At 42.2% G+C, this 27,867-nt stretch overlaps 1 protein-coding gene and 1 long non-coding RNA gene across 3 annotated transcripts in view; one reads left to right on the forward strand and one right to left on the reverse strand.

Moving 5' to 3' along the window:
* On the forward strand, positions 1 to 26,502 carry LOC134299871 (uncharacterized). 2 transcript variants are annotated; one of them, XR_010007115.1, is made up of 4 exons: positions 23 to 701; positions 19,126 to 19,279; positions 22,838 to 23,008; positions 24,162 to 26,502. It is a non-coding gene; the product is annotated as an uncharacterized LOC134299871 (long non-coding RNA). The 2 variants fall into 2 exon arrangements; XR_010007114.1 differs by lacking the exons at positions 22,838 to 23,008; positions 24,162 to 26,502 and having other exon boundaries at positions 1 to 701; positions 19,126 to 20,719.
* The window catches only part of insig1 (insulin induced gene 1), a 17,226-nt gene continuing 13,836 nt past the window's right edge, over positions 24,478 to 27,867 (reverse strand). Inside the window, exon 6 of the mRNA XM_003221915.4 lies at positions 24,478 to 27,364. Within this exon, the coding sequence (XP_003221963.1) occupies positions 27,335 to 27,364 (30 nt within the window). The 3' untranslated portion in view covers positions 24,478 to 27,334. The remainder of the gene's footprint in view (positions 27,365 to 27,867) is intronic.

The raw sequence follows: 27,867 nt of genomic DNA on the forward strand, positions 1-27,867 counted from the left end.
GTCCTTGAGGCCTCTTTGAGGCCCACCACAACTAAAGGGCAGGACTCCTCTTTGCCTTCCCACCTCTTTTTTTTTAATGTGTGGGTTTCTTTGGGAGAGGGTTAAAATTGCCTTTTGTCCAGCCGGGCTGAGACGGGGGCGTTTTTGTCCGGGGAAGCTTTAACGCTGGGTGAGCAGGGAGAAAAGGCAGAGCCCAGGAGCCTTTGTGATGCCATGAACTTGTGGGGCTGAGGATGGGGTTCAGGGGGACTGCCACTCCCAGAATCCCCCCGCCAAAGGCAGTCCGAGCAAGCCCTGGGTCCCAACCACGGCTGTTGGACCAAAGTTTATTTAAACAGCCCAAAGGCTCCAGATGAGCGGGTGTGAAGGAGATGTCTCCCCCCGGTTGCCTCCTGCCACGGGCCACTGCCAAACCAAACAAGTCCGGGGGGAGAAGAAGCCGGAGACAGGAAATTGGAAGTGCCCTGTGTGTGTCTGCCTTTGTGCGCGCCTTGTGTTTTTGTCTGACGCCAAGTTTCCCCTGAGTGCGTCCATTTGGACTCCGTCTAGCCTGGCAGGCTCCAGAAACCAGAAAACCTCCAAAAAAGCCTGGCCCGAGGAGGAAGAGAGAGGAAGCCTCCTTCCTTTTGTACCTTCTTGGAGAAGAAGGACTCCATGTGTCCCCAAAAGTGCCGGGATTGCAGGTGAAACACCTCCACCAGGTAAGACCGACTGGGAACCTCAGTGCCTGTATTGAACCCCATATTTAAATAGCATGTCCTCTCTCTTTCGTTCTGTTTTGCTGGAAATATGTCCTAGATGCCTGCGAGCACTGCTTCTGTCCAGGCAGGTTTAGAGAGATGTCCGAGGAAAAGGGTGTCTCGTTATTATTTTGCTTTGTTGGTGAATGGGAAGCGAGAGCGGAAAATGCTTTCCAAATCGGAGAGGAGACTTTTGCAAAGAGAAGCAACAACTCCGGGGATTGATTGACTCCAGTGGTCTTTGTCGAGGCCTCTGTGCGCCCCCTGGTGGCCATTCGGCGTCAGTGCAGGAAGAGACCCCCCTCCAAGCCCCCCAAACTCGAGGGCTGGGAAGGAAGGAAAGCCGTGGTCAGAGTTTGTGTTGCTTGCAGTTTAACCCCCAGCTGGAAATCCAGAAGGCAGGCGGTCCCAGAGGGAATGTAGGGGTCATCCGAGTGGTCACTTTTGTGTTTACGTCTGGGTCTATTCCCGTCTACTCATGGCTTACTCCCATAGTTGCCATTTTAAGTATGCAGTGGGCCTTTAATATCCGCTGGATTTGATTCCAGGACTCCTTTGCTTAGCAACACCCGTGGAAATCCCATTATATACAATGGTGGCTCTTATGGTGGTGGGTTATAAACAAAGTATTATTATTATTATTATTATTATTATTATTGACACAACGACGTTGTATGACACAGCAAACAAGATAGATATGCTGGATTTCGTATCACAAAATCACAAGTCGAACACTTCCCAAGTGTCTAGGACTGTGTGATCTATTATTATTATTATTATTATTATTATTATTATTATTATTTTATTGTATGACACAGCAAACAAGATAGATATGCTGGATTTCGTATCACAAAATCACAAGTCGAACACTTCCCAAGTGTCTAGGACTGTGTGATCTATTATTATTATTATTATTATTATTATTATTATTATTATTATTATTGTTATTATTATTATTTTATTGTATGATACAGCAAACAAGATAGATGTGCTGGATTTCGTGTCACAAAATCACAAGTCGAACACTTCCCAAGTGTCTAGGACTGTGTGATGTATTTTCGGATGATGCGTGCAGATCCCAGTAGGGTGGTCTTTTGCAGTTGGCAGATATTATTATTATTATAGTCTGACACAGCAAACAAGATAGATATGCTGGATTTCGTATCACAAAATCACAAGTCGAACACTTCCCAAGTGTCTAGGACTGTGTGATGTATTATTATTATTATTATTATTATTATTATTATTATTATTATTATTATTATAGTCTGACACAGCAAACAAGATAGATATGCTGGATTTCGTATCATAAAATCACAAGTCGAACACTTCCCAAGTGTCTAGGACTGTGTGATGTATTATTATTATTATTATTATTATTATTATTATTATTATTATTAGTATTATAGTCTGACACAGCAAACAAGATAGATATGCTGGATTTCGTATCACAAAATCACAAGTCGTACGCTTCCCAAGTGTCTAGGACTGTGTGATGTATTTTCGGATGATGCGCGCAGATCCCAGTAGGGTGGCCTTTTGCAGTTGGCAGATTGTAATTTTGTCAATGTCTGTTGTTGTTGTTGTTGTTGTTGTTGTTGTTATATGAAACGGCACTATCAAGGAATGAATTGTTGTGAGTTTTCCGGGCCTTATGGCCATGTTCCAGAAGCATTCTCTCCTGAGTTGTTGTGAGTCTTCCTGGCTGTACATAGACATACACACCGGAAGACTTACAACAACCCAGTGATTCCGGCCATGAAAGCCTTCGACAACACATTCTCTCCAGACGTTTCGCCCACATCTATGGCAAGCATCCTCAGAAGTTGTGAGGTCTGTTGGAAACTAGGCAAGTGAGGTTTATATATCTGTGGAATAATGTCCAGATTGGGAGGGAAAAAAAACTTGTCTACTGGAGGCAAGTGTGAATGTTTCATCTGGCGACCTTGATTAGCGTTGAATAGCCTTTCAGCTTCAGCTAACACCTCCCAACAAAGGCAGTAAGCAGCCAGATTTTGAAGCTGAAAGACTATTCAATGCTAATCAAGGTGGCCAATTGCAACATTCACACCTGCCTCCAGCAAACAAGAGTTTTTTCTCCCACGCTGGACATTATTCCACAGGTATATAAAACCCATTGCCTAGTTTCCAACAGACCTCACAACCTCTGAGGATGCCTGCCTTAGATGCAGGGGAAACATCAGGAAACAATGCTTCTGGAACATGGTCATACAACCCGGAAAACTCACAGCAACCCAGTGATTCCGGCCATGAAGGCCTTCGACAACACAAAATCGGGGAATGTTTAAAACTCGATGGTTGAATCCAGGAAAATAAAATCCTGGCATAAGAAAGGAGGGCCGAATGTAATCACTGATTACATTTATTTTAGAACTTACACAAACCTTATTACCATTTTATTCCACATGGAAATAAAAGGCAGACAAATATCTCCTTTATCATTTAAATAAACCGCCTAAGAGTACAATTTTGTTGGAAGCGAAGGTTGCTATTTGTAGTCAGTGGGACTGAGTCTCTGCAAGGCGCTAGATCCCATTTAAGTCTGGTTAGTACACGGATAGGAGACGTGTATAATTGTCTCTTGTGTAAAACGGCAAGACCAGGGAATACTCAATACAGAGAAGCCATTGTAATCCACAAGCATGTAGATAATTTCAACAAAAAGCTGAAAACCGTGGAAATGGAAAAAATCTGGCTTCCGGTATTTTAAAAACTATAAAATCAGGACAGTAGATAAAGAACAACACTCTAAATACAGGAAATAAATACAGGAAATCCAGACAGGAAACAATCAGGGCCAGCTAACACCTCCCAACAAAGGATCCCTCCAGGCAGGAATCAGCCAGGCCTTTAAACTGCAAGGCTTTTCAATGCTAATTAAGATGATTAATTGCAACATTCACACTTGCCTCCAATAGATAAGAGTTCTTTCTCCCACCCTGAACCTTCCAGGGATACATAAACCTCACTTGCCTAATTTCCAATATACCTCACAACCTCTGAGGATGCCTGCCATAGATGTGGGCGAAACATCAGGAGAGAATGCTTCTCGAACATGGCCATACAGCCCAGAAAAATCACAACAACCCAGTTCCTATATGGTTGAAATCACTCTTGACATGTGGCAATTCTCTCATAGGGTTTCCTTGGCAGCATTTGTTTGCCTCTGAGGCTGAGAGGATGTGACTTGCCCTTGTAGAGCCTTAGTTCGACAGGACACCAAAACTATATTACAGTTGCAACTTTTGCAGCCTAACATTCTCCCTAACTCGGCAGGACTTCGACAAAGAAATGAAAAAGGCTCCAAGGCTAAGCATATTTGCTGGAAAGGAAGATTGCAACCCTTCACCTTGAAGTCCTCGCCTGTGAAACAATTGATCTTACCACCCGAATAGGCATGTAGATATTAGATGACCACACTGTAAATAAATACCTAACCATTGAACTGAATTTCCTTCTCAGCAGAAATTTTTAGGATTGCCTTGCCTGGCTGGCTGCACACTTCCTTTTGATATAGGTGGGAGATACAACTAAATGAACCTTGGTTTACTCTAAGGCAGGCCTGAGCATATTTGGGCCCTCCAGTTGTTTTGGACTTCAACTCCCAATACACCTGGAGGGCCAGAGTTTGCCCAGGCCTGGTCTAATATATAATCTGGACATTTTTATGAACTGATTCTCACGGACAATCGAGGAGGCATCAAAACAACGAGCAGAACCAAGTCAAAGAGGCTGACTTCAATCCGCTTTATTTTCCTGAGAAAGTTGGCAGTGGCACCCATTTAAATAATTCCATAGGAACTCAAGCAGCACCATCCAAGCCCATTGCGCCAAGCCAGCTCCCACTACCAGTTCCTGGCTGCCACAAAAATCATCTCGATCCCTACATAAACTTTGTAGAGACTAGAGAGTGCTTCAAAAAGATGAACCCGATTTCAAAAGCCTATATTCCTACAACCAGGAACCACCCATAAATGAAATTCTTAGCACATAGAGTTTCAAATGATTGCCCCTAGATGACTCTCCCAGCGCACAAACAGTCCCTAGACCAGTGGTTCCCAACCTTTTTTTGACCAGGGACCACCTGTTGGGAATCACCCTGGACTATTCAAGTCTAGATGTAGTTAGGTAGATGATAGAGTTAGATTGAGGGAATCCTTTCCCTGTTTCAAAGCATGCCTAGACAGGCTTTACTGTGTTTCCCTCTATCCTGTTTACTTCACATCCCTTACTTTGAAGTTAACAGAAATGTGAATCTTTAGGGACACTAACTTCTCATTGGTCAGAATGTCTTTTATGGCCCCAATAAACTGGACCATGAGGTTGGAACCATTTTGGTCCAGTCTCTTCTCCCTTTGTTCTTCAAGCTAGCAACACGTCCTGCCATCTCTCCTGGCAAGATGTAACTATTTAGATGTTTGTTATTTTTCCTTTCTTAATTTTCCTTAAAACCAGTCTAGAGTAGACTAGACAGCTCCCAAGCCTTTCTATCTACAATGGAATTCTTTTTACCTGAATAAATACTTTTTGAACTTTTACTGAGACTCTGCACTCCATTGCAATCCTAAATGGTCAAAGGCTTCTCTTGCTCACCCCGTGTAAGTAACTGTTGCATTTGAAAGCTTTTGCTTTTGCTACTCTGCTGATTTTTGGTGGAATCTCCCCCAGAGGGTTAAATTGAGTCTAACCGCTCAGAGATTACCACAACACCACCTTCACCAGGGACCACTTTGACCAGGGACAACTCTCCAACATTAGTACCAAAAGAGTAACGAATCATTTGGTTCTTTTGGGGTGCTGATTCAGAAAATTGCATTGGATAAACCATCTCAGCTCTAGTTTCTGACACAGAACATATGCCATCCAGTAGTCCATCTGCTCGCTCACAGGAAACCATATTTAATAATCTAGAGCTGATTTTCCCCGCATGTCTCTGAGAACCACTGCCCTAGACCCAGTCATTCCTCCACAATATAAGACCTTTTGTGTTCTCTGTTGTCTCCATGTTACCCATACAGCAAGCGTGGGGCACATAGAACACTGACAAAATGGTTCGTAACATTGATTCATTGAACCGTTTGTAACTCTTTGGTATGTTGCCTTCGTGGAATATACTGCTTTGAAATCTGTCGCGGGTGCTTTGAATGCGATTTCCCTGCTTCTTGGCAGGGGGTTGGACTGGATGGCCCACGAGGTTTTTTCCAACTCTATGATTCTAAGTATGTATGCATGTATGTTGCCTGGATGGTACCGCAAAGGCTCCTCCGTGCCTTGATGGCTCTGAATCAAACTTGGGACAAATGATTCATTATGTTGTCGAAGGCTTTCATGGCCGGAATTACTGGGCTGCTGTGAGTTTTCCGGATCGTATGTCCATGTTCCAGAAGCATTCTCTCCTGACGTTTCGCCCACATCTATGGCAGCACCCTCAGAGGTTGTGAGGTCTGTTGGAAACAAGGAAATAGGGTTTATATATCTGTGGGAAGTCCAGTGTGGGAGAAAGAACTATTTCCTGTTGGAGGCAAGTGTGAATTTTGCAATTACAGTAGTCTCACATATCCAAGCTAAACTGGCCGGCAGAAGCTTGGATAAGCGAATATCTTGGATAATAAGGAGGGATTAAGGAAAAGCCTATTAAACATCAAATTAGGTTATGATTTTACAAATTAAGCACCAAAACATCATGTTTTACAACAAATTTGACAGAAAAAGCAGTTCAATACGCAGTAATGTTATGTTGTAATTACTGTATTTACGAATTTAGCACCAAAATATCACGATAGATTGAAAACATTGACTACAAAAATGGCTTGGATAATCCAGAAACTTGGATAAGCGAGGCTTGGGTAAGTGAGACTCTATTGTAATCACCTTGATTAGCATTGAATGACCTCACAGCTTCAAGACCTGGCTGCTTACTGCTTGGGGGAATCCTTTGTTGGGAGGTGTTAGCTGGTCCTGATTGTTTCCTGGCCGGAATCCCGCTGTTTTGAGAGTGTTGTTCTTTATTTACTGTCCTGATTTTAGAGTTTATTAATACTGGTAGCCAGATTTTGTTCCCTTTTCATGGTTTCCTCCTTTCGGTTGAAATTGTCCACCTGCTTGTGGATGTCAACGGCAAGTGTGAAGGTTGCCATAGATGTGGGCGAAACGTCAGGAGAGAGTGCTTCTGGAACATGGCCATACAGCCCGGAAAATTCACAACAATGAAATGAGTCATTCTCGAAGGACTCAGGAAGCGGGGCGAGATCAATTCCCATTTGCTGACCTGTCGGGGGAGCTGTCAGGCCAGGGGGCGCGGGGGTCTGAGCCCGGGCCCGGCCTTGATGGCTGCTCCGGTTCCGGACAGGGACGGCCGTCAATCCGCCTTTGTCCCCGGCAAAGCTCCCCGGCTTGAGAGCAGAGGAAATTAAAATGTCACCAGCGGTATTGAACTCGCGGGGAAAGAGACAGCGGGGAAATGACGGCAGAGTCTATACGTGTGTGTGTGTGTGTGGGGGGGGGGGGGGGGTCGTATGGACCCAGAAAAAGAGAGAGAGAGAAAGCGATGGAGAGCCTTGCTTGCCTTTCAAGGGTCCCTTGCAGGTCTTCTGCAGCAAGACATTCCCAGCATCAGATCAGATATTTGGCTCTAGGTCCCGAGGTGACGTGTAGCGCCCAAGAAGGGATCCAGAACTGAGGCCGCCAATGCCACCCCCAATTCGGATTACTAGAACCCCATTTCCGACCATGAATTCAGGAGGGAGGGCGGCGTGTTTGATTCCCCGCCTTATCTTCACAACAAGCCCGCGGGGAAGGTCAGGCAGAGGGCATTGCGTCGACATGGCCGAGTTAATGCAGTTTGACACCACTTTAACTGCCATTACTCGATGCTATGGAGTCATCGGACTTTTGGTTTGTCGAGGAATCCGCACTCCTTGGCTCGGAAGGCCTTGTAAAACTCCCAGGATCCCGTAGCATTCAGCTACAGGCACTTAAAGTGGTGTCAAACTGCTCCGACTTCTAAAGGATTGTTGTGCACAAGCACAATGTGTTTGTACTCATTTGAAGCATTGAATGTCTTCCTTTTTTGTGTGTGTCAGTAAACCGCCCTGAGTCCCTTGGGGAGAGAGAGCGGTCTAGAAATAGTTTTTATTATTATTATTATTATTATTATTATTATTATTATTATTATTATCATTATTAGGTAAAGGTAAAGGTAACATTAAGTCCAATCCTGTCGGACTCTGGGAGGTTAATGCTCATCTCCATTTCTAAGCCTAAGAGCCCGCGTTGTCCGTAGACACCTCCAAGGTCATGTGGCCGGCATGAATAATAATAATAATAATAATAATAATAATAATAATAATAATAATAATAATAATAATAATAATAATTTTTATTCTGCCCTATCTCCCCAAGGGGATTCAGGGTGGAATAAATAAGTAAATAAACAAACTTTATTCATCCCCTGCTCCATCTCCCGAAGGACTCAGGAGGGCTTACACTGGGACAAGCCCAGAACAGTATTACATCAATAAAAACAGTAACACAATAACATCACTGTATAATAACACATCTTATAAAAATTTAAATAACTTGAAACATTATTATTATTATTATTATTATTATTTGAAACACAACAAGATGAGTCCACAGCAGACACTCTGCTGGCTGTTGTATTGGATTATTATTATTATTATTATTATTATTATTATTATTATTTTATTATGACACAGCAAACAAGATAGGCATGCTGGATTTCGTATCACAAAATCACAAGTCGAACACTTCCCAAGTGTCTAGGACTGTGTTTATTATTATTATTATTATTATTATTATTATTATTATTATTATTATTATTTCCGACTTATGGCAACCCCAAAGTGATCCTATCACGGGGAGGTTTGGGGAAAAATTGTTCAGAAGAGGCTGAGAGAGTGTGGCTTGCCCAAGGCCACCCTGTGGTGAGTAGGGTCTCCCAGGGTGGCCACTCAACACTCAAACTATGAACTGCCTCATCACCCCAGAGCAGTTTAAATCCGATTTCTACCTTTTGCAGAATTGTGGGGTTTGTAGTTTGGCGAGGCCCAGGAGGTCTGGCTGAGCTGTTTAAAGACCCCTCCCTGAAGTGGGTTTAAAGTGGATTTAAAGTGGACCCAAGCTCTAGTGTGAAGAGCTCCTAAAACGAGGCTCTTTAAGCAATGCACACCTGTGGAAACTTGATTTCTACTTAATTGCAATCACACAGAATTAATATATATGTACAGGAGAATTAATAACTATATACAGGAGTATTTTTATTTAACTCAGTGAGCCTTAGTTCAGAGTAAGCATGCACTAGATATGCCTTTAAGGCCGGGCCCTATTTGGAGTTGCACCATAGCAAATTAGATCCACTAGTGCAGGCATGGGCAAGCTTTGGCCCTCCAGGTGTTTTGGACTTCAACTCCCACAATTCCTAACAGCCTACCGGCTGTTAGGAATTGTGGGAGTTGAAGTCCAAAACACCTGGAGGGACAAAATTTGCCCTGGCCTGCATCAGGCCCCTTCATTCAGATAGCTATTTGAATGAAACCCCGACCAAATCCCCCTGTTCCTTGGGCTTGGGGGCTTGGGAAGGCCGGGAGGGGGGCCTTGGCCTTGGACGGACAGCAGGTGATTCTGTCGATATTGCTGATTGCAGTGCGGATCGATGGAGGGAGTGAGTGAGTTCTCCTCGGCAGGAAGAAGGACTTATCAATAAGGATTACGATCACATGTGTGGCGAGGTAATAAGGATGACTCTGTTGGAGAGAGAGAGCGCGCCTCTCGGCTTTTTCGCATGGGTTGCTGTGATTTTTCTGGGCGGTGTGGCCATGTTTCCAGAAGCATTCTCTCCTGACGTTTCGCCCACATCTATGGCAGGCATCCACAGAGGTTGTGAGGTCTGTTGGAAACTAGGCAAGTGGGGTTTATATATCTCCAGAACTCTTCTCTGTTACTGGCAAGTGTGAATGTTGCAATGAATCACCTTGATTAGCATCGAATAGCCTTGCAGCTTCAAAGCTTGGCTGCGTCCTGCCTGGGGGAATCTTTTGTTAGCTGGCCCTGATTATTTCCTGTCTGGATTCTCCCCCCCCCCCCTTTAGTGTTTCTCTCTACAGTAGAGTCTCACTTATCCAAGCTAAACGGGCCGCAGAAGATTGGATAAGCGAATATGTTGGATAATAAGGAGGGATTAAGGAAAAGCCTATTAAACATCAAACTAGGTTATGCTTTTACAAATTAAGCACCAAAACATCATGTTATACCACAAATTTGACAGAAAAAGTAGTTCAATACACAGTAATGCTATGTAATTACTGTATTTACGAATTTAGCACCAAAATATCACAATATATTGAAAACATTGACTACAAAAATGGCTTGGATAATCCAGAAGCTTGGATAAGCGAGTCTTGGATAAGTGAGACTCTACTGTATTTACTGTCCTGATTATAGAGCTTTTTTAAAATACTGGTAGCCAGATTTTGTTCATTTTCATGGTTTGCTCCTTTCTGCAGAGAATGCCCATTCAATAAGTAGCTAGACCTCACAAAGCCTGGCTGCTTCCTGCCTGAGGGAATCCTTTGTTGGGAAGCAATAGCTGGCCCTGATTGTTTCCTGTCTGGAATTCCCCTGTTTTGAGAGTGTTGTTCTTTATTTACAGTTCTGATTTTAGACTTTTAAAAAAAAATACTGGTAGCCACATTGTGTTCATTTTCATGGTTTCCTCTTTCTGTTGAAATTGTCCACATGCTTGTGGATTTCAGTGGCTTCTCTGTGAAGTCTGACACGGTGGTTGTGAGAGTGGTCCAGCATTTCTGTGTTCTCAGATAATATTCTGTGTCCAGGTTGTAAGTGCTCTGCCATGGCTGGCATCTCTAGTTGGATTAGCCTGCAGTGCCTTTCTTGATTAGCGTTTGTATTTATACAGGATAGTACATAAAGAGCAACACTTAAAAAAAAAGGAGGAATTCCAGACAGGAAACAATCAGGGTCAGCTAACACCTCCCAACAAAGGATTCCCCCGGGCAGGAAGCAGCCAGGTCGTGAAGCTGCGAAGCTATTCAGTGATAATCAAGGTGGCCAATTGTAACATTTAACAAACGAGAGTTCTTTCTCATGCCCTGGATCTTCCACAGTTATATAAACCCCACTTGCCTAGTTTTCAACAGACCTCACAACTTCTGAAAATGCCTGCCATCGATGTAGACGAAACATAAGGAGAGAATGCTTCTGGAACATGGCCATACAGCCCGGAAAACTCGCAGCAACCTAGGTTGGGTTCTCTCCAAAAGGAGATTTCCTTGCTCACGTTTAGACACCGCCCGGCTCCATTCCACGCGCGGCTTCCTCTGTCTACTATTACCCTGTCAAGCTGCCTGTCTGTCTGTAACGGTGGCGGGTGGGCCGAGATTGCGAGCCTCTCGTGTGAACGAGCCCCTTTCCAAACCCGTGTCCGCCTCCTCTCCTCTTGGGCGGCGGGAAGCGGGCTGGGAAAGTCCCCCATTGATTGAGCACGCGCTGTAAAAGTAAAAGTTGAAGCACGGTTCCAGCCCGGGGTTCAAAATTGCGAAGTTAAATATTTGTTTTTAATTTTCTGGCTCAGAAATTTTAACTACCAGGCAAGGCAAGGTTCCTCCCGCGGCTGCTCTAATGGGCTTGCATAAATAGTTTTGTTATTACCACTCGGCTGCTGAAACAACATTGGCTTTTGCAGCATCCTGACACATCCCTCGCCTTGCCTTCCCAGCCCTGGCAGCCGGGAGGGAGAGAGAAAGAAATCTCCCATCTCTCGTGTTGGGGGAGAAGGAGAGGAATGGAAATGAAGGCGGGCTTGGGGGGGGGGGGGGGGGGGCGAGCTCGGAAAATTAACCAAACCGGCGCTTGTATTAGTTTTTAATTAGATTGGGTGGCTTTACCGACGTGTTGAAAGGACGAGGCGGCTCTGTGTGCTCAAAGACAAAGATTTCTGCAGGAATCGGTTTGATTAAACATCGTGAGTGACTGTGGAGGGAGATCCCAACCCATTCGGAGGGGGGAGATTCAGGGGAAGGCGATCGCCCCGAAACCAGGCCCAGAAGCCTTGGCAGAGAGAGCAGGCTTGTTTTCAAACTGGGAAGGAGAAAGACATGGGGACAGAAGCGCTTTGAATCCCTTCCTGCCGTTTCAGGGACAGATCTCTAAACTTTTCCTCCTGTGTAAATAGGGAGGGAGCTACACCCTGGACTCTACACAGATATATATTCTTTCCTTTTCTTACTTAGTTTATCCATACATCACAACCTCTGAGGATGCCTGCCATAGATGTGGGCGAAACGTCAGGAGAGAATGCTTCTGGAACATGGCCAGACAGCCCGAAAGACATACAACAACCCTGTGATCCCGGCCATGAAAGCCTTCGACAGCACAAAGTTAAAAAACTTGCATTATACTCAATGTCCTTTGACCAGTAGCTCACCACTTAAGACTGCCTCTGGTGTTGCTATAAGAAGATCCTTCATTGTGCATGTGGCAGGGCTCAAGTTGCATTGTAATATGTGGTCTGTGTTTTTCTCTTCTCCACACTCGCAGGTCGTGGACTCCACTTTATAGCCCCATTTCTTAAGGTTGTCTCTGCATCTCGTGGTGCCACTGTGCAGTCTGTTCAACGCCTTTCAGGTGCCCAGGAGGGAGTTTCTCATTCGGTATCAGCCATGGGTTTTAGCTTGCCACTTTTGGACTCTTGCTTGCTGAGGTGTTCCTGCCAGTATCTCTGTAGATCTTAGGAAGCTATTTCTTGATTTAAGGTGTCAGCTTGCTGGCTGATATCCGAACAGAGGATGAAATGGAAATGTCACTGCCTTAGTCCAGAAACCATAGGAAGGGCACAACAAACAATGGTGGGTGGCTGTGCATGCTGGGAAGGAACACTCCAGAAATGCATACGACTCTGGACCCGAGACCTAAGACCTATGGATGCTTGGCATTTGGTTCCAGGATCCTACAATCAAGGCTTATTATGTACAAGGGCATTTGAAATCCAAAATCTATGGATGCTCAAGTTCCATTGTGTTCAATGGCACTTGGTTCCAGCCATTATTGGCTGCTACTTCCCGACAGATGTCAGGTGGTGCAATACTGGATAAACAGTATAATTTCTCTAGTGGTGTTGGGCACAGATATCATGTGATATTGCAGCATGTTTCATTAAGAGCCAAGTCCACTGTGAGGTGTGTTCCACACTAAGCCTGCGTATTCAGCAGCAGAGTAGCAAAGCGCAAGGGCAGCTCTCTTCACTGTGTCAGGTTGTGCCAGTCAGCATTATGATATTATTTCTAGCCACACGTTTTGCTTGATAGTCAAGAAATGCTTCTTGTAAGTTAGAGCACAGTCCAGGGTAACTCCCAAGTATTTTAGTGTGCTGCAATGCTCCAGTGGGATTCCTTCCCAGGTAATCCTCAGAGGTTGTCTGTTATTAAGATGAAACGCACAGGTCTGTGTTTTAGATGGACTAAGAATCAGCTGGTTTTGCCTGTAATAGGCAGTAAGTGCACCTAAAGCTTCAGAGAGGTTCTGTTCAACTATTTCTAAGCTTCCTGCTTGGACAGTGATGGCAGATTGGGTCCAGGTTGGGTCTCCCAAAGTCCAGGTTGGGAGAAAGAACTCTTACCTGGCAAGTGTGAATGCTGCAGCTGATCACCTTGTTTAACATGTGTCGTCGAAGGCTTTCATGTCTGGGATCACAGGGTTGTTGAATGTTTTCTGGGCTGTATGGCCATGTTCCAGAAGTATTCTCTCCTGAGGTTTCACCCACATCTATGGCAGGCATCCTCAGAGGTTGTGAGGTATGCTTGTCATAGATGTGGGCGAAACCTCAGGAGAGAATACTTCTGCAACATGGCCATACAGCCCGGAAAACATACAACAACCCTTGTTTAACATCTTTACTAACAATCAGCCACAACCAAGAATCACAAAGAGCTTTAAATATGTTGATGACTTTGGCCTAACAACCCAAGCAAAAGACTTTGAAACAGTCAAAAACTAACTTACAATGCCCTGAAAGTTCTCTCCAGCTACTACAAAGAGAACCACCTGAAGCCTAACCCTGCCAAGACACAAGTGTGTGATTTCCACCTACTTTAACATGAAGCCAGCAGGAAATTGAAAGGCCAAGAACTTGAACACTGTTCCCACCTTAAATATCTCGGATTCAGCTTAGATCAAACACTAACATTTAGAAAACACTGTATGAACACCAAGCACAAAGTAGCTGCATGCAATAATATCCTGCAGAATCTTAGTGGTAGTGCATGGGGTGCAGATTCAAAACTATTAAGAACATCATCCCTGGTCTTGTCTTACTCAACTGCTGAGTATGCCTGCCCTGTCTGGCACAAATCTTTCCACATGAAGCAGGTGAACATAGCACTGAATGAAACATGTAGAATAATCACAGGATGCCTCAAACGTACATCTGTCGATAGACTCTATTAGCTAGCTGGCATTACCCCCCCCCCCCCAAATGTGTGACGGGAAGTTGCTGCCAACTGTGAGAGAAATAAGGTTGAACACTATGAATACCATTTAATCAATCTTATACTTGCTTATTTAAGCAATGCTTTTGACACTAAATAAATAAATAAAGTACCTCTCCTGGAGGAGGTCCCACTGCCATTTGTGGTTGAGAAAAGAGAAGGCAAGTTAAGCCTATGTTTTACAAAAGATCTGGTTCTCTACTTAATCCTCCAGATACACTTGAAACCATTTCAGTGACAGAACCCCACCTGGAAACTTTATCCAGTTGGACTACAGCTCCCATAGTTCACCCAGCCATCAGAAGCATGCTCTGAGAACTGTAGCCCTTGAAAGTTACTTTTCCAAGTTTAGTAACTACTGTTGTTGTTTGTTCATTCAGTTGCTTCCAACTCTTCGTGACCCCATGGACCAGCCCACGCCAGAGCTCCCTGTTGGCCGTCATCACCCCCAGCTCCTTTAAGGTCAAGGCAGTCACTTCAAGGATACCATCCATTCATCTTGCCCTTGGTTGGCCTCTCTTCCTTTTTCCTTCCATTTTCCCCAGCATCATTCTTTTCTCTAAGCTCTCCTGTCTTCTCATGATGGCCAAAGTGCTACCCATTAATATAATAATTGCAGAGCAGCTGTAATTCAGTGTTATGGCAACATATGTTTTTGGTAGTTGGGTGGCCCTCCCTGGGCTTTCCCTATTTCAAGATTATTATTATTAGTATTACCACCATTCTAGTGAAAAAATACAGGTTCTATAAAAATAAATAAATGTAAAACATCACCGTAATTTACCATAAAGATGAGAACATGTGATTTGATTTTTCTATGGCACACTAAAAAGAGTCATATGTGTGGGTGGGTGTATTTTCAGCAAAACTTGGTTGTGACAGGACATTCACAGAAAGCAATTTTAAGAATTATGTTTACATGCAGAGCATGTTTCCCCCTCTGAAATCAAATCAGTTTGCAAATACTACAACTAGACTTAGTACAAATGTTGAAATCCTCTAAATTCTAGCGTTTGGCTGAATTTTTGAAGAATTTAGAGGGGAGAGAATCCAATGTAAATTTTGAATTTTCTTCAAAAGCCTAATTATATTTTCCTCCCTCTCACTTGCTTCACCGGTAGTAAGCCCCTTTGAATGCTGTGAGTTTTACTCCTGAGTGGACATGTATAGAATTGGTTAGTTGCTGGTTAGTTGGAGACCATTGAAAACCATGAAAAAGTTAATCATAACTCCACTTCCATTTCCTCTGATTTCAGTTTGCCTATTCACCAATTTGCCTGATTTTAATTGCTTTCCAATACTAGATTTCATCAAATATCAATTACCACTGCATGCTGCGTCTTAAATGTTATAGGTCAAACTATGCTGTCACATAATACTAAACACTATTGCATGCCTGTCACAAAGGATTATAATAGGGCAGGAGTAGGTAATGGAACCAATTCCAGCACCAGGAGCCCTTGCAGATCTGAAGAAATACAGATGACTATGCCTCATGTTATTAAATGGTGGTGACATGAATGTGTGTCTGTGTTTATGTCGTGACCATTTAATAACATGGAGCTTGATGACCCATGGTCGGTGACATTGCAGATCTGGAGCCTATAGATTTGGAGGGCTTGCTGTACTTGGTAGGGTTGAAGGCAGTAGGAAAAGAGGAATATTAGAGATTGATAGAGTCAGTCAAAGAAGCCATGCTCCTAAGTTTGCAGGTATGTTGTTAACAGGGTGTGTTGGTCTCTAATTCATAAAGCTGACATAAGTCAAAGTCAACTTGTTGGCAATGAACAACAATGAGGTGTTTTTTTTTTTTGGGTGAAAGGACTTGTAATATTATTTGTGAAGACCTCTTGATGTTTGTCCTCTGTGAAAGATCAACAGGGTACAACCACAAGGAAACACACAGCTCCCAATGATTGATGGTGAGACCCTGCCATGCCAAGTGTGCTGACTGCTCTAGTTTCACTCACTACAATGTACTCCAGATTGCTCTGAAATATTGAACACCATGGTACAATCAAGTCATACGAAATGTCAGCCATTAGGTATCACATATCACTGGGTGTCAATTACTGATTAAACCAGGATCCAGAGAATAGAAGTCAATATGCTCTTGGGATTCGATTCGATTAGATCTGGGTTGTAATGTATGTTATTATTTATTGTATTGTTAAATTGTGTTATGATGTGTTGTTTTATATTTTGTTGTATTGTATGGTTCTGGGCATGGCCCCATGTAAGCCGCCCCGAGTCCCCGTTGGGGAGATGGTGGCGGGGTATAAATAAAGTTTTTATTATTATTATTATTATTATTATTATTATTATTATTATTATTATTATTATTATTAGGCATTAGTTCTTTAACAGAAAACATAATAGCAGAGGCAGAAATAACACAGAAAGAATACGAACAGGCTCTCTCAAAACAAAAAGGGAAGAACAGTTAATATTTCAGCAAACATTTTATTCAATTCTATGCAGGAGTGAAGTGAAACTGGGACAGGAAAACCTTGTCTAAGGAAAGGAAGACATTTCAAACCTTTTGAAGATCTACAACCTACAAACTGTCTACAGACCCATTAAGAAAATCCAACAAATGCTACATTCAGCAAAGGACAAGAGGGATCCTCTCACCTCTGCAGGAGTCTACCGTATATCATGCAGCTGTGGACAAGTCTACAGAGGGACCACCAAATGCAGCATTGCCCAGAGACGAATCATGGAACATGAAAAGCACTGCAGAGTAGCTAACTAGAGAAGTCAGCCATGTCAGAGCACTTGATGAACCAACCTGGACACAGCATATTATCTGAGGACACAGAAGTGCTGGACCACTCTAACAACCACTATGTCAGACTACACTAAAGAAGCCACTGAAATCCACAAGCATGCGGACAACTTCAACAAAAAATAATGAAAATGAGTAAAATCTGGCTACCAGTATTAAAAAAACTCTAAATTCAGGACAGTAAAGAGAGACCAACAATCAGAAAACAGGGAAATTCCAGACAGGAAACAATCAGGGCTAGCTAACACCTCCTACCAAAGGATTTACCCAGGCAGGAAGCAGCCAGGCTTGGAAGCTGCAAGGCTTTTCAATGATAATCAATGTGATTAATTGCAACATTCACATCTGCCTCAAGCAAACAAGAATTCTTTCTGCCACCTTGGACATTCCATACTTGCCTAGTTTTCAACAGACCTCACAACCTCTGGAATGCCTCCCATAGATGTGGGAAAAACATCAGAAGAGAATGCTTCTGGAACATAGTCATACATCACACAGTCCTAGACACTTGGGAAGTGTTCGACTTGTGATTTTGTGATATGAAATCCAGCATATCTATCTTGTTTGCTGTGTCATAATAAAATAATAATAATAAATATAATAATAATAATATGCCTCTAGTAAAGGTAAGGGTTTCCTCTGACATTAAGTCTAGTCGAGTCCGACTCTGGGAGTTGGTGCTCATCTCCATTGCTAAGCCAAATAGCCAGTGTTGTCTGTAGACGCCTCCAAGGTCATGTAGCCAGCATGACCGCATGGAGCTCTTTTACCTTCCCGCCAAAGCAGTACCGATTGATCTGCTCATATTTGCATGTTTTTGAACTTCTAGCTTGGCAGAAGCTGGGGCTAACAGTGGGAACTCACCCTGCTCCCTGGATTCGAACCATCAACCTATATTTGACAAATAATAATGTACCCAGAACACAATCACCATGAAAGTTTGCTAGGGCAAAGTTTTGAGTGTGAATTCGTTCTAGCTTTACAACAATAGACAAAGTGGTATGAAAAGTAATTGAAAGGGTCTCCTGTGGGGAAAAGGGTCAAACAGCATTTTGGAACAGGTTATTTCCTTTTGTTTTTAGTTGGTTTTCAAAATATGGGGAGGATCTGGAGAATCTCTTTCTGAGCTCACCTTTGAAGAAGTCCATTGTGTCTGACCACCTGGAGGGATCGGCAACATGCCCTTAACTTGTCAGGGACGGTGAGGTTTGGAGGCAGAAGGCCGGACTGAAAAACATGCTCCCCAGCTGAGATGCTCCTTTGCAGGCTGATTAATTAGGAGGATGTTGTGTCTCCCCTCCTTATTAACTTCTCTGACTGCTGTTTAATTAGGCGCTGGAGTTTGGAGTCATATATTCATTAGCAGATTGTCGGGTTTTGTTTCTTGAAAAATATTCACAGGAGAGCTCAGCCCTAGGAGTTCACTGAAACCTTCTATCTTCTACCATTTTCCTCTTCCTTCTCAGTTGCTGATTTCACTCATTTTGCAAACAGTTCTACACATCTGTGACCAGGACAGCATACAGGTGTGTCCTGAAGGACTCTGAGTGATTTTCATGCTATGGTTGAAGATAAAAAGGAACCCACCCATGGAGCAGCAACAGTGACCTCTGACAAATTGTTGGGTGCAATATTTTAATGGGCAGCACTTGCAGTATTTGCATTGTGTGGCACACATTTCTGCCTGACCTGTCTCACAGAAGATGCTTAAGGACAAAAATTACTCAGAAAACAGCAGCAAAAATAGCAACCACAGAACTTTCCTGTGAGACAAAGCTGTGTATATATGTGTGCCTTTATGTCAGCTATCAAATTATGAAAAACCCAATAATTTCATAGGTTTTTTAGTCAAGGAATAATCAGAGGTAGCCAACAGCATCCAATATAGCCAACAGCATCCAATATTTGTTGGCGGTCTCCCTTTAGGATATCTAGGTCCTTGAAAGAAATCTAAGGTAGATTAATTTGACAGGAAAAGGAGAAATAGGAAAAGAAGGGGCAAACTCAGCAACCTGTTTGATAAATTTACATTGTGATTTTGATCTTTTGTCAGGTAACCTGCTCACCGAAGAGTCAACTTGCCAGATGGTTCCAGCCGAGTGGACTTTGCCTTCTGTATTCCTCTTATGGTGCCGTCATCTGATAACAGCGGGCTCCTATTGAAAACAACCAGAAAAGTGGAGGACATGGTCACCACTGCATGCCAGGTGTGAATGTGGGTAGGTGGGTGGGGTCACATGGTAACAGCAAGAAGGTATATAGACTCATTCCATGTTTGTGACTTTCCTAAAGACTCCTGTCTGATCACTTTGAGAAAGTGATGAATGTAATGAAAGGACCAAGGCATTGACACCTTTGGCCCATCCTCTGTCCAGCTATCAGCCAGCATGCCTTAAATTATGAAACAGCTTTCTAAGATCTACACAGATACTTGCAGGAACACCTCAGCAAGTGAGAGTCCAAAAGTGGCAGGCTAAAACCTGGAACCTCAATCTATGGCTGATAACGGATGAGAAACTCCTCCCTGGGCACACAGAAGACTGGGCGACTTGGAAGGCACGGAACAGACTGCACTCTGGCACCACGAAATGCAGAGCCAATCTTAGGAAATGGGGCTCCAAAATGGAGTACATGACATGCGAATGTGGAGAAGAGCAAATCACAGACCACTTACTACAATGCAACCTGAGCCCTGCCACATGCACAATGGAGGAACTTCTCACAGTGACACCAGAGGCACTCCAAGTGGCCAGCTTCTGGTCAAAGGAAATCTAAAAGGTTCTCTGTGCATGACTTTCCTCAGGAACAAGGTCCATCTGTGTGAATTATTAGAGACCACAAGCAAAAATCATATCTTTGTGCCTTTTTCATGGATTCCTTTATCTCATCATAAGTTATAGCAAGTGCTGTCCCTTAAGTTCGAAGCCATGAGTCAGGGTGAGCTCCCGACTGTCAGCCCTAGCTTCTGCCAACCTAGCATTTCGAAAGCAGACAATGCAGGTACCGACTGAGTGGGAAAGTAAAAGGGTGCCCCATGTAGATATGCCGGCAAAAAGATCAGAGATATCTATGGACAGCAGGCTTCTCGACATGGAAAATGGAACAAGAAGACCTCCCCATGGCTGGAGTTGAGCATCGCCTTCAGATGGTGGAGGTGAAAGGGGAAGGCTTTTACCTTATCTGTGTATTGCATGCCATTGTTCATTGTGTAAAAGGCATTGAATGTTTGCCTTATACGTGTACTGCAATCTGCTCTGAGTCCCTCTGGGGAGATAAAGGTAAAAGGTAAAGGTTTTCCCCTGATGTTAAGTCCAGTCGTGACTGACTCTGGGGGTTGGTGCTCATCTCCATTTCTAAGCCGAAGAGCCGGCGTTGTCCGAAGACACCTCCAAGGTCATGTGGCCGGCATGACTGCATGGAGCGCCGTTACCTTCCTGCCGGAGCGGTACCTGTTGATCTACTCACATTGGCATGTTTTCGAACTGCTAGGTTGGCAGGAGCTGGAGCTAACAATGTGTGCTCATTCCGCTCCCGGGATTTGAACCTGGGACTTTTTGGTTCACAAGTTCCGCAGCTCAGTGCTTTAACACACTGTGCTACCAGAGGAGATAAAGTGGAATATAAATAAAGATGATGATGATGATGATGATGATGATTATTACTTTTTAACAGCGTTCCTATTTTTGTGACACCAAAAAGCAGTTTCATGCCCTCACAGAGGCTGAAGTCTCCTGTAACATAGTGTGTTTTTGTGATACTCTTGAAGATGCATCCTTTGGGTATGTCATGTTGAACATTTTTTTTCCTGCTGTAGGTATTCTGGTCTACTTCTCCTGTTGAATAGGGCCAAGAAGCAGGATATATTCCATTTCCTTGGGACCTGAATTATAGGTTTGCAGACCAGAGAGAAATTGGTAGCCCCACACTGGGAGTGCGCTTGGATTTTGCTCATTCATTCACACAATTAAAAATGGCATCCCTCGGTGGTCCCCACCCACTAACAATCTCAACATGGAAGAAATCTTTCAACTTTGGAGCCCCTTCCAGATGTTGAGTGTTCGCTTCTCTTTATTGAAGGTTCTGTTTCCAGAGGGCTTCTATTAAAAATTCATTTAGTCGGCAGCCAGGTACAACATCTGCTGCAATTTACCTGTGCCTCCAAGGCAAAGCCTCTCACTTTTTCATTTTTGAAATAAGCCCCTCTGTGGCCTACATGGGCTCAGGTAACATACAAAAACGCCTCGCAATTAATAAGAGGCTCTGGATCTTTAGACAGGCCAACAGACTGCGCGTGTAAACCAGGTTCAGTTCAGCTGCTAAAATACACCGAAGGTGAAGGAAATCGAACCCTCACCATAATTTTCCCAAAATCAAATCAGCAAGGTTTGCCTCTGCTCTTCAAAACAGCAGGTGCCCCACTGCACCTCTTTGTCCCCCTGCTCCTTTATTGGAATTAAAAATGCCAGGAAAACTTTTTCCTGAGATACATCGATCTATCCTGCTCTTCCTTTGGTAAATTCAGTGTTGCATTAGGTAGTCTGATCCAAATATTCTTGAGCCTTGTATTTATGAACATGTGTCTGTTCGGCTCTTGATCACACATGCATGATTTCATTCATTAGGGACATCAGTTTACTATTTATGTCGTAAGGACATCCGGCCCTAATGGGATTAGCTTGAAAAAAAATCCTAGATTTACATTCTTATTTCTTAAATATTTCAAACTGGTTATGCAATTAGATTTAAAACAATTCTTGCAAGGGGATCAGATATGGGACAAATAGGTTAACTTCAAATATTTAGAGGGAAATGGAAATCTCCATAATCTTTTGGAAATTTTATGATGTTTGGAAAGGCGTGACCTTGTTAGAAGTCACAACCTTTAGAAAATGATGCTATAACCTTTGGGAAAATGGCATTCATGCAAGGCAATTAGGTTTCTCAGCTGTTAAACTGATGTACCTAGATATCTCTTTGAACTGTTAGGGACAAAGATATGCCAATGCACGCGCGCGCACACACACACACACACACAGTAGAGTTTCAGAAGTGTTATTTCAGTTGCCCCAAAACATCTACAGTCCCTTAAAACATCTTGGTTTAAATCATGCACACTTCTATAAAAGTAACGTATTTGGTTTACTCACAAACTTCATGTATTTATCATACAGGTACATTGCAAATCAATCGAGTTACAAATAGGATTTGAAGTAGTTTCTCTGTGTAGATAACACAGGGCATCTTTCTTAGAATCAGCCATACATAGTCTAAAGCAGCTCTCTGTTCTGAGAGTCTAATAGAGTCTCTGCTTCTACACTGAAAGTCTAAAGGCTTCTGTACAGCATTCTGTTCCTACCGACTTCTAAAACATAATCTGTTTCTAATGAAGTCTAAACTGAACTATTTCTAAAATGGAGTCTGAGTCCTGAACAAGCCCAGATCTGATCACATGGTCTGCAGCCCCTCCCACAACAAAGAGTTAAAGAAATCTGCATACCAATACACAATATACAATACAGTAAGCAATCTGAATTATATAAATAACAAATAACTAGTTTAGGCTTGAAGAAGGTTGCTATTTCCAACAGTTCTAGTTACCTTTGAGTCTTTTAAACTCTAAATTTAAAAATAGCTAGAATGCACTGGAATGTTGTGTGGTTTCTGGGCTGTGTTCTAGAAGCATTTTCTCCCGACGTTTCGCCGACATCTGTGGCTGGCATCTTCCGAGGATCTCTGAAGAATGCATTACTCATTATACCCCACAGGTAATGTTGCCACTCATCAAGATACTTTTGAAATTGCTTTGTTCCACAATGCTGTGCCTACAAGATAAGCGAAGTCACCAGTCCCAGAAGCAGAGATGCCAACCACACAGAAGTCAACAAAATAATTTAAACAAAATGGCTACTGCAGCTAATTTTTCAGCTTTTTCCAAGGTATTTGAAAATCATTCATTGCAGCAGTATTTCGTCTGTCTGCTTCCACATGAGCAAGTGGTCTCAAGTGGATGATTTAATGCCATTTCTGAAATTTGAACTTGGCAGAAACAGGAGAAAGGAATTGTCACATTTATATTTTGCAATAACACAATTTGGAGCATATCTTAAAAAATATAGTTCCAAGCTCCCAATTAATTACCATTATAATTGCAATTTTTAAAAGAAACTCCTTACTTCCCTGTTTCTCAAAGTCTTCCTCAAAATATTTGAGGTTGATCTGAATGGGATGTGTCACAAGAGGGAGCTCTTGCTATCTGAAGAAATGTGAGGTTGTAAAAACAAAAGATTTTCTGTTCATATCAGGTTCAGTGGACAGGTATGAAAAAAATTACAGGATAATGCTTGTGTCACTCAGTCAGGAGATCTGATAAGCTACTGTTATTGGCTAAGAAATACATTAACCAGATCACTCCAGAAGGTCAAAGTAGTACAGAAGCACTGAAGTTTTACTGATTCATCAGGCCGGGAATAGGCCTTTCAAGTTCAGCATGGAAAATTTTGCCCAACTGACCTTTTAGGAGTGTTTCAGACATGATGAGAGAGCCACATGACTCAGGAATTTTGTTCTGAATGTCTTTGAAACACAGTTCTTAAATGCCATTGACATTAATTGCTCTTTAATGTATTTTAAAAGTTAATCTTTATTATAGAGGTGATTAGGCAAGATCATGAGATACAGGCAGCAGATTTAGGGTAAAATATAGTCTCCTCTTTGGATGGCATCTGCTTGCCTAGAACCACTTTTGTGATAACAAGGCGTGCCATTGTGTTTTGAATTTATCCTGTCTCCAAATACTGGGAAGGAACCAATTCTTCTTGTACATGCCTGTCTGGCTTTACTCTTATCCCAGCAATACTTTTGAGTTAAAGTGGCAAGTATTTCCCAAAGCAACCGCTTAGCTCTGCTCCCAGCTAACCAGGTAAACATTTTAGGCCATGCCACTGCCTGCCTTAATTTGCAGGGCAGTTGGCTTTCTTCATTTAGGACAGCAATACTCTATGGGGCCCCTTCCCTCAATGCTCAGTCAGGGAGATCACTATATATTTATTGTGAACACTGCAATTCCCCTTTTCTCTGCTTCCTACACAGGGGCAACAAAGAGCTGGGAAGTCTTCTGCCTCTGGATGAAGTATGACATCAGATGCGAAAATCATATTCAGTCTTGTGGATGTGACGTACAAGTAACATACTATGAACTATTTCCAATTGTATACAGAAAGAGCACATCTCATGGAGTAACTCCAGAGAAGGCAAAGTTGTCAACTTTGCCCTTTATGAATCCTGGCCACAATGTAATGTCAAGACCAACAATCAAGGGAGATTCCAACAGTTCCACCAAATGACACTTTGTCTTTGTCATTTAGGATCATGAATCATGATCATGAATCAAAAAACAATACAGACAGCTGTTTGAAAGCTTTATTTTTTAAAAAAACACAGTTGAAAAATGTTTGAGTCTGAAAATTGAAAGATACCATCCAGAAGAGTGCAGAGTCCCTCCCCCCTTTTGTAACACAAACTCTGACCACTTTGGTTCAGATACTTACAAGAATTGGCAAGATAGAACTTCTAACGTATTTTGGCTGTCTTTTCAAAACAGATTTACAAATAAATCTTTACAAGTAAAATACTCATTTTATGTTTACATATTTACATTTACCATTGTCCTCTTTAGTTGCACCTAGTATTAAAGGTGTTGTAAAAATTGTTCTTTGCTGCTCTATAATGGTTATTTCCAACTACATTTAATGAGTTCAGTGGGTATTTTCTTGCAGATACACGTTCACTTCGGCATACTGAATGCGTAATATCATTCAAAATTGAGTAATTTTGAGAGAAAGGATATTAATACGTCTTTAAGAACCAATTAAATGTGATAAGCAAGGCTTTAAGGCTGCAATGTTTTGTTTATTATTGAGCAGTACCAGACCTTAATGGCATTCCTTCAAAGCAAGTGTTCCTGTTTGCCATCTTCCTGACCACTCCTTCACTAAAGAATAAATCAAACCTACCTGCCTAGAGCACCTAAGTATTTTCAAAACAGATTCAAGACCAAGAAAGGTAAGGTTACCTACGCTCATATGGAGTATAATTCCCAAACTTTCATGAGATCTTTGTTAATTTTTCCTAGCTAATGAAGGGACTTGGATATATAGTTGTTCACCTGTGCAAGCCTGGATTGTCTTCAAAAGCAAATCCCACAGGAGCCCAGAACAACATTTTATTTACCTTTCAACCACTATTTAGAGGAGCTCCAATTGAGATGCAGAGGGAGGTCTCTCCCAAACCTTTTTTCTGTCACCTTGACTCAGGGGCAAGTGATGGTAGCCAGAGGGTTTTAGTTCTTCTGGGACATAATGTACCATGAAGACGAGTGAAGATATGATGAATTTGCCTCCAGGTCAGATTCTAACCCAAATTTTGGGAGGGGGCAGAATTAAGCATGTATCTATTTTTTTTATTGTTTTCCAGCAGGTTTTTAAAAAGCCTTTTATAAGTTTGGAAAATTTTGCTAATGTTCCTAGTTTTAAAATAGCAATACTCAAACTATGTGTCAGGGAAGGAGAGTTTCAGACTATGGACAACATCTAGCAGTAGTGGAGTCATTTTTTTCAGCAGTGGAACCAAGTATGGAGCCATGAAAACTATAATGAGATTTTAAGAAGCCCAGTTCTCCTTCAGTGTGGGATTAGTGCCCTGATCCACAGAATCTTGTCTCCACAACAGTAGGCTATATCCATATCATTATTTAACTTCAGCTTAAAGTCTTAAACATTAGTCACTGACTAGACTAGAAGACACAGGAGATTGAAAATGGAAGATGATCTAACTGCTCAATGTAAAAAGTTAGCAGCACGGTAAAAGTGCGCTTGGTAAGCTGAACCATAGGGGTTTAAGTGTAAGACATAAACTAGCATTACTAATTAATTTATTGCTATTTTTTTTTTGCTTCCACTCAGGAATATTATACTCTTTTAAGATTCAGTTCTTCAATGAAGATATTAAAGAGACTACAAGGCTCAGATTTTTCTCAACTGCACATTGCCCTTAAAAATTTGAGACCCAATACTTGTTGTTCATTAGGTCAACTGCAGTCTATGCTATCTAAATGACTATTGTGCTCACCATGAAATATTTATGAAACATCAGATACTTAATGTAGTAACAGAAGCACTCTTCCTTACAAGGCAATCACAGATTGCAAGTTCTGTAGAGTTGCAAACACCAACCCTAAAACCCAAAACACAAAGAGTTCTTCAGAAATACACTGTAAAACAGGATCATGTATAAGAAGCATTCAGTAACATTGTTGGCTTGATCTGTTTTTCTCATGGCAAAACTTGTTTAGATTCTGAAACCAGTCAGACTTTCAGAAAGCTCAACAGCTGTCACATAGGAATGACTCCCCCCCCCCCCCCCCCCCCAATAACTGATGCACTATTATCGAGGACAGGCTTCCCAGTAAAATACTTAAGGATGCACATAACAGATGTGACATACATTACTGAACAGTAATTGGTTTTGGCTAGGTGTATCCAATAGGACCATAAATTACTAAATGATCATTCAACCACAGATCAACAGGTGACAGACTCATTGCTTCTGTCTATAAGATAATTTAACTCTTCCCAACCCACAAATACTCATGTACTGAAAAAAAATCTGCTCAAATCATAGAACTTCAGATCAGTACTCTTCCATGAGCCTCAGAAATGGGTAGGATTTGCTCCCTTGGATTTCACTGGAGCTTTTCAAATGGATTGTGCCCATGGTCAGTTATTTCTCAACACAACTTCAAAAAGATTGTATTTTTTCCTGATCACCTTTCATTTAAAGGCAACCTTTCTTAAAGGATATTTGAATAATCAGTATTCCTATTAAACCCATTCACATACCCTATCCCTCAGCACCAATCAACTTTCTTTGGGCACTTGTACAAAGCTTTAGTTCCAAGGCTTTGAAATATGGCGGCTTTTCAACATCTTCAACTGAAACCCAACGTGCAAGAGAACTGCCATTAAGCACGGGCTTGTTGTGTCCCAAGTCTGTACCGAACTCGTTCACAGAACAGCCAAGCCCAGACTTCTCCTAAATATATTGAGGTAAGCTCTTGGCCACTCTTAAGCTGAATGATCTTTTTCACCAGTCATTTGTGCAGGGAGCTCACTCAGGCTATTCAAGAAGAAGAAATCCTAGTTTGGAATCAACAATAGATCTTAGTTCTATCTTCCTGCAGGTACTTCAGGCTATTCAAGCCGCCTTTAGTCACTGTGAGGCTTCTCAGAACCACCCTGTGATCAAAACAAGAAATGTTATTGTAATTTCTGAAAATAAAAGTAATATTTGGCTTGCACTAAAATCTGATTATGTTCTTTGAAATTAGTGGAACATCACGAGTTTGATTTTGTATAGACCAAGTAATGTGCTATTAAAGCATTCCAATAAACAATCTAGTCAGTTGGGGGAACAAAACTTAAACAGTATCTCTATGTATAACACATCTCTACTGACAGGGAAGGAGGGCAATTGTTATCCACCTACTTTAAAGAAGGGAGGGAAGTGGTTAAGAAGAACAACACACAGGTTTGCAATAAGAGGACCATGGTCCAAAACATTGCTTACCAGTGCTGGCCACTTCCCAAAGACTACATTGCTAACTCTCAATTTCTATTCTCAATTAGTATGTAGAAAACTAGAGTTTTAGGCTATCTACTATTAAGCCACTGCATACTGCCTATACTACCCAAAGTTTCATCCAGCCTATTTTACAATCCTTCTCACAGATAATTGCTTT

The sequence above is a fragment of the Anolis carolinensis genome, chromosome 6 (assembly GCF_035594765.1).
Source record: "Anolis carolinensis isolate JA03-04 chromosome 6, rAnoCar3.1.pri, whole genome shotgun sequence".
In the NCBI taxonomy this organism is placed as follows: Eukaryota; Metazoa; Chordata; class Lepidosauria; order Squamata; family Dactyloidae; genus Anolis; species Anolis carolinensis.